General features: G+C 55.3%; 1 protein-coding gene across 1 annotated transcript; it reads left to right on the top strand.

Annotated features, from left to right (window-relative positions):
- Positions 1-5177: 5177 nt before the first annotated feature.
- On the top strand, positions 5178-10067 carry Barhl2 (BarH like homeobox 2). Its single transcript, XM_070007281.1, has 3 exons — positions 5178-5808; positions 7642-7867; positions 9755-10067. Exons 1-3 carry the CDS (start codon positions 5181-5183, stop codon positions 10065-10067), a joined length of 1167 nt encoding a protein of 388 aa, XP_069863382.1. The 5' UTR covers positions 5178-5180.
- Positions 10068-10314: the final 247 nt, after the last annotated feature.

Here is a 10314-nt window from a genome sequence, read left to right as displayed (position 1 = left end):
CCTACTGTACTCTGTACACCACACATTAAGAGCCATCTTCTGTAAGTCCCTTCTAAACTGCTCATATTTAAAATTTTGGAGAAGCAATAACCCTTGCAAATTGTATTACGACACCAGAACAATCTTTCAGTATGTTGGTCCCTCCAAACGTGGTAATTACACAGATTGTCATTTTAATTTCTTTCTTTCTTTTTGTGCCAGTCCTGGGTTTTGAACTCTTGGTCTGGGTGCTGTCTCTGAGCTTTTTTTTTTTTTTTTTTTTTTTTTGCTCAAGGCTAGCACTCTGCCATTTGAGCTACAGCTCCACTTCAGGCATTCTGCCAGTTAATGGAAAAATCTCATGGACTTTCCTTCTTCGGCTGGCTTTGCGATTCTCAGATCTCAGCCTCTTGAGTAGCTAGGATTGCATGCATGAGCCACCAACACCTGGCATTCGTGTGGTTTCTTTCCCCTTATGTTCTTGCATTTTACCATTCTCTCTCTGCTTCCAATTTCCACTCTCTGGTTTCAATCTACTTAAGGAAGACACTCTATTTCTGTGCGTTTATGGTTTTTCTCTATAGTACAGTATTTGCCTATTTACATATACATGTGTATAAATGTATGCAATTCATGTACATGCTGGAGAGTACATATGTACTGGATAAACATCGATAGAATAAAAAGAAAGAAAAATGAAGTCTTAAAACGGTGAGAAGTCAGACAATATTTAGGGAGTCAGGCTTAGAGCAAGCACGGAGAGATTATCTTGCATTTTATAGAAACAATAGCCAGTTCCTTCGGCTTGGAATTCTTGGCGCCGCCTAGTGGAGGGAAGGGCCTTTGCACCTCAGTTACACCAGTTGACACAGTTGTCATCTTGAAGGCTCCTTAGAAGCGGTCAAATTAAATCTGATGGAAGCACCAGCTTCAAGTTCTTCAGAATTTGTGTGAGGGCGAAATTCTCCAAAGTTAAGAAGCTTAATTTAAAAAAAAAAGTCTGACCATCCAGTTGAAAAGAATGCCAAGTCTAGGTAGTGAAGTGGGAGATGTACTAAGATACAAAACTTATTTGTGTTTGAATCAGTTACTGTGGTAGGAAAAAAAGGTTCTTTGTGGTGTTGATTGGTACTAAATATATCCTTCAGGAAAAAGAATTAGAAAATAATGACTTTCTACAAAACAGTTCCAAAGTCTTTGAAAAAAATAATCATCCCCCACTTTAAAAAAAAAAGGAAAAAAAAGGAAAGAAAATGAGAACTTGGAAGTGAGCAATCATTTTAAAATTCAGACCAACAACACTATTTTCTTGTATCTAAAACCCAATAGAGGGAAATTCAGTAAGTGAGATTAAATTTAGTAAATGCATAGTCGTTCACTTGAAAATGCGATTTCTTTTTGAATTCTGATTTTTTAAACTAATGAACAGTAAATTATGCTTTTCTTACTACGAAAGGGACGACTTTTTGACACACAATTTATATATACTTTCTGGGGAAATAATAGCAAAAGAGCAGTGTGTCTGGAAAGAGAGAAAAATAAATAAATAAAAGGACGGAGAAGTTTAAGCCCTAGCCCTGGGGATTTTGTTCTTGGTGGTTTGTGATCTGATGTTTGAGTACCTCTTTAGATTCCTCGGGTCATTTCCTGTCTGGGAAGGACCCACACATAGGACTTGGTAAAGGTCAAGGCTGTAGTTTTCCTTCGCTCCTGAAGCTAGTATTGAAGAAATCTCCTACAAGAATGGATATTTTTTCCCCCTTAAAGAAAATAGAATCTGAACGATTTCCAAGGCGAGGCCCACTGAGTTCCGGTCTGGTTTGGGGTTTTCCTACCCCGCGCCCCCCCTCCCCCGACACTTGGACCTTCCCTTTCCCTTCCAGATTCCGTAGGTCGCATTTCCAGTGTTGTGAATCATTCCCGGCCAAGCCCCGGGTCGAACCTTCCAGCACAAGCTGTGCGATCCGCCTTTTTAAATTTTTTTTCTTAGCTCTGGAGTCATTTTCGGCGTCGGAACAAAACAAAAACAGGCTTAAATGAATTATTTATCAAGGTCGAGAATAATTGATTTGCGCAGGGCCGTCAGATCTGGGAGTTTTACATTTGTCTTCTCCCTCTTTTCCACTTCCTACCCTGAATCCTGCGGCGAGGGGGAGAGCGAGGCGGAGGTCCCCCCTCCCCCCGGGCGAGGGGGGAAAAACACCCCCCACCCCACTCCCAAACCAAAATAACACCCACAGCTCCTTTGGGAAGTTGGCGGGTGATGTCAGCGTGGGCAGAACCCCAATCGATCACCGAAGAAGGGGCGGGGGGGGGGGGCGGAAGAGCGGAGCGATCGCTCACAGCCCGAGCGCCCTTCCCGAGGTGGTCAATTCGGGTGCCAAGATGTCCCGCGTGGGCTCTGGGAGGGGGAGGAACTTGGCGCCCCGGGCACCCCGGACCCCGGCGCGTGGCCGCAGCGCACGCGGGACGCATGGGCCGAGGCCAGGCCGGAGGAAAAGGCTTCTGCGTGGCCAGCACGCAGCTCCGGACCGGCGGGAGGCCAACGCCACCCACCACTCCCCCAATCCGGCCTCCATCCCAGGCCTTTCCCGGCCTCCATCCCAGGCTGGCCCGCCTCAACAGGCCAGGGCCCATCCGCACGTTCAGTGGGCCTCTTCCGGGCCCAGCGTCGATCGGCCCCCCGCGGGGAGCCGCAGCCCGCGTGGCATGCTTCCGCTCACCCACGCGGCGTGGGTCCCACCGCCAAACTCCCCATCGCCTTCTGCAAAGAAAAAGCGCAAGCGGATCGGAGGGTGGAAATGCTTGCCTCGTCCGTCCCATCTCTCTCCGCTGTTCTGAGCCTACTACTGGGGGGTAGGGAAGGAGACGGGGGAACCTCCAAGATGAGGGAAAGAAACTGCTCAACAGCCCCTCAAAATAGCGCGGGCATTTTTGGGGAGGGGTCGTCTCTCCATTTCCTCTCCCCCCCCAAAGAAAACGAAAGGGGGCCGCGTCTCCCAACGACCCCTTCCAGACTTGGGGCTCACACCACAGTTCCCAACCAAAGGCAAGATCGAACCCAGGAGGCCACTTCCCACACCCCCGTAAGGGAGAAGAAGAAAAGCGGTACCCGCCCCCCCAAAAAAAGAGACCTACAGAAACGCATCTAAACCTCGGCTTCTCCCGCCCAGCCCTGGGAGAGAGAAGGGCCATCTTCTCCTCCTGGTTCTCGGCACTGGCAGCGACGCCAAGCACGAAGATCCATAGGGTTCTTCAAAAAATGGTAATTTGGAGTAAAATGTAACTCCAAGAACTTTGAATCATTCATTAGCACCTTATAATTACTCCGCTAATTAGGTTGACACGGCACTTCATCAGGAGTAATACGCCGCCTTGTCACTGGCACTTCCCATTACTCTGACATTCAACAAGAGACAGGTTGGAGACGTCCTAGAGGAAAAGAATGCGAGCCGCTGCCCCGCGCCCGCGCGTCACCGGCCTCGCCCCGGGTCCCAAATGGATCCACGGCGACCGACAAGTGGGGGGACCCGGCGGAAGGGGGAGGGGACCAGCCAGCGCGTGGGGTGTGTGGGGGACACACGGACTCGCCCCCGGGGTTCCGAAGCCCGCCGTGCACCCGGCCATCGGAGGAGGACGGGGCCCCGTTGGCCCGCGTGGGGAGAAGATGTTTAGCCAGGCGTCTTCGGTTGGAGGCCCGGGTTTGGGGGTGGGGGAAGCGGTGGGGAGCGGTCCACGCCGAGCTGTGGATGCGGATCTGGGAGCTGCTGGGGCCTAGCCCGGGACGCACGGGCTGCCGGGCCGGGGGAGATCGAACGCAGAGGCTGCCCGCGCCAGGCCCCGGGCTGCGGGGGTCCACCCAGGCCCCTTCCTCGGCCCTCAGTGTCTCGGGGCGGTCGGTGCGCGCGCGCGTGTGGAGGGGACGCTGCGGGGAGTCTGCCCGGCCCGCTTTGCTCCTCGCGCCCGGTCCACCAGACTTCAGGAAAAGGGCAAACGGTGGCCCCGGCCTCGCCTTGGAGCCCCCCCCCCCCTCCTCCCCGCGCGGGTCTGCCTTTGCCAGCGTCCCCTGCCTTGCCTCCCCCTCCCTTCTCCCTGTGCCCCTCACTCGTGATCGTGGGCTCCGCCAGGACCACCGGACTAAGGGGCTCAGCAGCTCGGGGGCTGCCGGCCCAGGCTGTGCGGGTTTCTCAAAAGAGCAGCGGGGCCCGAGCCGCGCCTGCCGACGGGCTGGCGAGCCGGGCGCCCATTGGCTCCTGGGCACGTCGGCGTCGCCGGCTAGCGCGGGGGCGACCAATGGGGACGCGCGGTGCCCGACGCGCGGCCCGGGCGGCGGGGGGCGCGGCGGCCGCGGCCGTGACGTCACGGGAGGGGGGCCGGCGCCGCCCGCCAGCGGCCGGGATTACAAGGGAATGCGCCCGGCAGCGGCGGGAGTCGCCGGGCGCCGCGTCTCCGCCGTCTGCTCCGCCGGTGCCAGCGTTCTTCCCTTCCTTATCCTTCCTCCTTCCTCTTCCTCCTCCTCTTCCTCCTCCTCCTTCTCTTCGGGTCGCCCCCGGCTACCGCGGCGGGGTCCGCGCGCCACAACTTTCCCAGAAAGTTCAGAAAGTCGGGGCCGAGGCGTCGGTGCTCGCGAGCCGCGGCCACCTTCCGAGGGCGCGCGCGCGCGCGCGGCCACTAGGCTCGGCTCTCGCCGCGGCCGGTGCCAGGCTGCGGGCGGACCCCGGCGGCCGGTGCCAGGCTGCGGGCGGACCCCGGCGGCTGCGGCGGTGGCGGCGGCGGCAGGGTCGCTCCCTGCCGTGGTCACCTGCGCCCGGGGACCCCCGCGCCGCCACCGCCGCCCCCACGTGCGCGGTGGCCCGGACGCGGAGCGCACGGCCTGGCTACCCTCTATTTGTTTATTTGGGGGTGACTTTCTCCTTCGATCGTTCTTTCTCTCGATCCCCTCACGTTTTGCATAAGGGGGAGAAAAAGGAAAAAAAAATCAAAAGTTGTGTCCAAAGTGTCCACCGATTGCCACCTCCCGATCACCTCGCCTCCGTTCCCGCCCCGCTTTTTTTTTCCTCCTCTTTTTTTCCCCCCGAAAGCAGCGTCAACCTGGTGGTCCTGCTTGATTTTGTGTTCCGATCATCGATCGCTTCCTTTCGCTTCCTCCGGGCGGCTGCCGACCGGCGCGAGGCGTTGGACCTCATGTCGAAGTGACAACAATGGAAGGGACCAGCGGGTCGAGTTTTGGAATAGACACGATCTTGTCCAGTGCCAGTTCGGGCAGCCCGGGCGTGATGAACGGAGATTTCCGCCCGCTCGGAGAGGCCAGGACCGCCACGGATTTTAGGAGTCAGGCCACCCCGTCCCCGTGCTCGGAGATCGACACCGTGGGGACGGCGCCTTCCTCGCCCATCTCGGTCACCCTGGAGCCCCCGGAGTCGCATATGGTCCCAGACGGGCCCCAGCACCACCACCACCACCATCATCTCCCGCACAGCCAGCCGCCGCCGCCGCCCGCAGCCTCGGCCCCGACGCAAAGTTTGCAGCCTTCGCCTCAACACCAGCCGCCGCCGCCGCCGCCGCCCCCGCCGGCCGGGCAGCAGCTGGGCTCGGCCCCCGCGGCCCCCAGGACTTCCACCTCTTCTTTTTTAATCAAGGACATCTTGGGAGACAGCAAACCCCTGGCCGCCTGCGCGCCCTACAGCACCAGCGTGCCCTCCCCGCACCACACGCCGAAGCCCGAGAACCACGGGGCGCACGACAGCTTCAGGCCCAAGCTGGAGCAAGACGACGGCAAAACCAAGCTGGACAAGCGGGAGGAAGCCCAGGGCGACCTCAAATGCCACGGTGAGTCGCGCCCCGCCCGGCCCGCCCGCCGCCCGCCCGGCGCCCCCTTCCTCCCCCTCCGCTGTCGGCTCCCTTCTCCAGGGCGCTCCGTCTCCGGAGAAGGGGGATTTATTTATCCCGGGGTCTTCCCACCCGATCCTCCGCCGTCGCCCAGTGTGCAAATCCGGCCGAGGCCTGGGCGCCGCAGCCCAAGTTCTGTTTATTGTTGGCGCCTCCACGCCAGCCGGCCCCTTTCTTTGTTTTACATAATTTCCATGTCTTGAGAGGCTGAAGGTGGCAGCTAGGAGATCTGATGGGAAATACTTTTTATTTGGAGCCGGGGAAGAGGGGGATGTGGGGGAGAAGAAAACTGAATTGGTTGTTTTTATTTTTTTTTTCCTCGGATGGGAAATGGAAGGGGAGGTGGGAAAAAGAATCTGCTTAGCGCCCCGGTGCCTGGGGGTGTGAACAAACCGATCGTTATTTTATGCAGATGAAGCCCCCTCCGTAGTTTTCAAACACCGGTTCAGGAATTGTTCCGTTTAATGAAGGGAAAAAAATGTTGCTTTTTTTCCCCAAGCTGATTAAGCAACTTTCCAAAAAAAAAAATGATTAGAATGGAGAGCTAAGTTTTTTAAAAATTATGATCCGTTTTCATTTAATTTAAAGCACTCTTTTTGCCAAAAGAGCCCCCAATAAAATGCCAGTATCTTGGTAAATTTTTGCCTTCTTAAAAATAAGGAGGGGGTAGCATTTATAGAAATCAAAATGTAAAAGGCAGGATTTATCTATTTTTATAAGGTACCACAGAAGTAATCTTCTACGCTTCCCTTTTCATTTTCTTCTCAGGTAATTCCATAAAGGTTCTGGCCTTTGCTTCGTAAAAGAGTGTTTCTTATGGCATGGGAGTTTATTTTTTTTAAATACTTCATTGATAGGTTATTTACTATTACTATTATTATTGTTGTTATTACTTCGTTCTTTGGTAAAGATACGTAGTATCTAGAAGGTAGGATATTGGCTCCTTGTTTTACTATTGCAACATTAGCATAATAGTGCCCAAAACAGATGTACGGTCTAGGCTGGCGATTTTTCCGTGCACCAACCTCCCCAGTGGGTCAATTAGAGAGATTATTGTTCTTCCTGCAGGGAAGATCAAGGAGTACTGCACAAACGGGTACAAACAGAGAGGGATTGACATATCGATTTCCAGGCATTTCAGTAAAAAACCAAAGTTGACAAATAGAATCCGGAAATCTGCGCGCTGTCACCTGGTCGGGCTGATTTTGAGCTCGCCTGCCACAGCCTTTACCTGGTGGTATACTGTCTCTGGGAAGCCTTCAAAGACCCAGTGTAGGCGACTGCAGAAAGCTTGATTCCAACATTCCCCAAGTGTCTCTGAGAAACCAATGTCTAACTTGTAAGAAGATGGTAAGGGGGAAGTCAAATGAGAAAAATGTCCCCGCCTGAAAAAAAATTAGCAGGACTTTTGAAAAGGAGTAAATTTAAAAAAATCTGTTCTTCGTGAAAATACTGAAAAGACAATGCCTCATCCCAAACCAGGACAAAGAGCCTTTTATTGAAATTCTTTTTTTTTTTTTTAAACTTTCAACTTCCAACCATCAGAAGATCACACAGCCTTTTTGAATCCTTTTTGGAGCACAGTACAAGGTCTCAACTCCCCAACCAGAAAACAATCTTTTTCCTCCATGAGGCCCAAGGATGTGTGTGTGAGCAGGGGACACACTGCAGTGTCCCCATGGTGAGTGGGTGGCCTAGGAAGGTAGAAATGTGTGTCTGGAGGACACCCTACCTGTTTCCATGTCAAGTTATACAACTTGGTTTCTCTCCTAGGAACAAAGGAGGAAGGAGACCGAGAGATCAGTAGCAGCCGAGAGAGTCCGCCGGTGAGAGCCAAGAAGCCCCGAAAAGCCAGGACAGCCTTCTCGGATCACCAGCTCAATCAGTTGGAGCGTAGCTTTGAACGGCAGAAGTACCTGAGCGTCCAGGACCGCATGGACTTAGCAGCTGCACTCAATCTCACTGACACCCAAGTGAAGACCTGGTACCAGAACCGCAGGTAAGGAAGGCTGTGTGGGGGGATCAGAGGCATCTGCTATTTGGGTCATGACTACCAGCAATCTTCTTCTCTCTTGACCCCTAAAGACTCTAGGGACCGAAGAGTGCCACAGTGGATACTTGGGGGTGCTTTCCAGGGGAGGGCTGGGGTTAACCACACCCCCAAGGCGAGAAGGACAGAGGGTTTTAACAGGTGCTACTTTCCCTCTGAAACCTGAGCTGTTGGAATTCCTCCCCTGCTCTCCCCCCCCCATTTTGTCCCCAAATCAATCAAGTCACATCTTCTCAAATTGAGACATCTGTGCAGCTGACACTCAGGCCCAGCGTGTGTGTGTGTGTGTGTGTGTGTGTGTGTGTGTGTGTGTGTGTGTGTGTGTTACTCTGGACTTGCCCCAGCCAGTTCCAAATGTGCATAAGCCAGCAATGAGGCCCAGGATCGTAGTCCTCACAGAGCTATCCCACCAGCCTAGGCTTAAATTTGAAGCTGTTGGGAGAGCTAAGGGTCTGAGCCTTGGTCATCATGGCTTTAGAAATGAGTAAAGCCCAGATGGGTTAGACTGGGGTCGGCAGCCCCAGGCTGGAGAATCAGGCAGCTGGCCAAGTATCCAGACTGGGGGGTGGGGGGAGTGGTGGTGGTGTCCCCGACATTAGCTGCCTCTGATGTCAAGCCTGCCCCGGCGCCTCTTGTTTAGAAATTAAGCAAGCAGCCGGCCTTTCTGGCAGGGCCATGATGTGTAGGGCCAGGGCTGGGCAATCCGAGGCGATCCAAGGCGAGGTTAAGCTGTCTTTTCCACGCCTAGTCCTCCTCTCCCTGGTCTCAGCTTTTCTCCCCCCCTCCTTTTCTCTTGTTCGTGTTCTAATCGTCCATAAGTGCAGTTGGAAATGCCTATCCAGTTGTCATCTTTACCATAATTTTCTGTCTCATTACATACGGTTTCAGCCACCCTAATTCTGTCGGAAAACATTAGTGTCATTTGGAGGCAATTTAAAATGGGCGACATGTTTATTAATTTGGCTGGAGTTGCTGGGTAAGGCCCACCAGCCCTAGCTTTCCTTCAGGAAGACGGCAGGAGCAGCCGCCTGCTCCCCTCTCCTTCCTAGCGGGGGGTGCAGTAGTGGGGGGGAGGGAGGAGACTTAAGCAGGAACAGATCACAGGTTTTAATTATGACTTTCTCCCCGAGGAGAAAATATCTTGAAACCCAGAATAATCAGGAGCTCTTGTTCCCTTGGGATAGCCCTCTCTCAAACGAAATTTGGTTTTTAAAATCGTGTTACCCTCTTTGGCCCCAAGCCCCCCCACCCCTTGACCCCACCCCCTGCCCTGCTCTAAGGACCAGTGATAAAAGAGTTATCACCGTAGCCCTTGGAGGGAGAAGGGGTGGTGGTGGTGAGAGAGGCTGGGGTACAGGGCGGGGGGGGGGGGCAGTTGTCTCTGCTACTCTTTGTTTAGTCCTGGTGACAGGGAAGGAAGGGAAGAGGAGCCCGGAGCGGCGGGAGCTGGTATTTTGGGCCGGCTGGAGGGTCCCAGAAAGGGAAGATTAAGAAGAGGAGGAGAAAGACCACTACTGGGGGAAAAGGGGGTCTTCTTGGGCCTCCAGGGAAAGTTTCAGGAAGTGGCCAGACTAGGAGGGCTGAGCGTGGGGGGCAAAGGTAGCGCCGGGGACCCGGAGAAGGCCCTGCGCGGCTGGCTCGTAGGGTTCCAGCGACCCGGGGTGTTTTTAGGAAGGTGCTTTGGGCTTTGGGTCGTCGGGAGAGTGCCGTGTGCATTCCAGGGTGCCAGAAGGCTGCGTGGGGTGAAGGAGGATGGGAGAGGGGAGAGGAGAAAGGGCCCCGGACTGTGCCGAGACGGTGCCCACAGCCGCGCGTGGCGCGCGCGCTCTCTTGCAGGACCAAGTGGAAGCGGCAGACGGCGGTGGGTCTGGAGCTGCTGGCCGAGGCTGGCAACTACTCGGCGCTGCAGCGGATGTTCCCCTCGCCCTATTTCTACCACCCCAGCCTGCTGGGCAGCATGGACAGCGCCGCGGCGGCCGCGGCGGCCGCCGCCGTGTACAGCAGCGTGTACCGGACTCCGCCCGCGCCCCACCCGCAGCTGCAGCGGCCGCTGGTGCCCCGCGTGCTCATCCACGGGCTGGGGCCTGGCGGTCAGCCCGGCCTCAACCCTCTGCCCAACCCCATCCCGGGCACCCCACACCCCCGGTGAAGAAGCAGGGGGTGAAAGGCCCCCCACGACACCACATCACCCCATCCCGATCTCTCTCTCTCTCTTTCTTCCCCCCTCCCCCTCCCCGCGCGTGCACCGAGTCACCAAGGCCTCGGAGTTCAGAGAGGAGAAAACGCTCACCCCACCACCCGTGAGCCCCGGAAGGTCACCCCCAAAAGAGGAGCCAGCGCCCTCTCTTCTCCATCCCCCTCCCCCCTCCCCAGGCAGGGCTGGAAAGCTCCCCCAC

This window comes from Dipodomys merriami, unplaced genomic scaffold, assembly GCF_024711535.1.
Source record: "Dipodomys merriami isolate MVZ:Mamm:240054 unplaced genomic scaffold, mDipMer1.0.p SCAF_7, whole genome shotgun sequence".
Classification (NCBI taxonomy): domain Eukaryota; kingdom Metazoa; phylum Chordata; class Mammalia; order Rodentia; family Heteromyidae; genus Dipodomys; species Dipodomys merriami.
Note: the sequence above shows the minus strand (reverse complement) of the source record. Positions and strands in the feature narration are given on the sequence as shown.

Excerpts from the sequence above, each read along its gene's own strand:
- Barhl2 (XM_070007281.1), top strand. The coding sequence starts at position 5,181 with ATGGAAGGGACCAGCGGGTCGAGTTTTGGAATAGACACGATCTTGTCC. Across the intron at positions 5,809-7,641 it reads GGGCGACCTCAAATGCCACG|GAACAAAGGAGGAAGGAGAC; the intron begins GTGAGTCGCGCC and ends TTTCTCTCCTAG. Across the intron at positions 7,868-9,754 it reads ACCTGGTACCAGAACCGCAG|GACCAAGTGGAAGCGGCAGA; the intron begins GTAAGGAAGGCT and ends GCTCTCTTGCAG.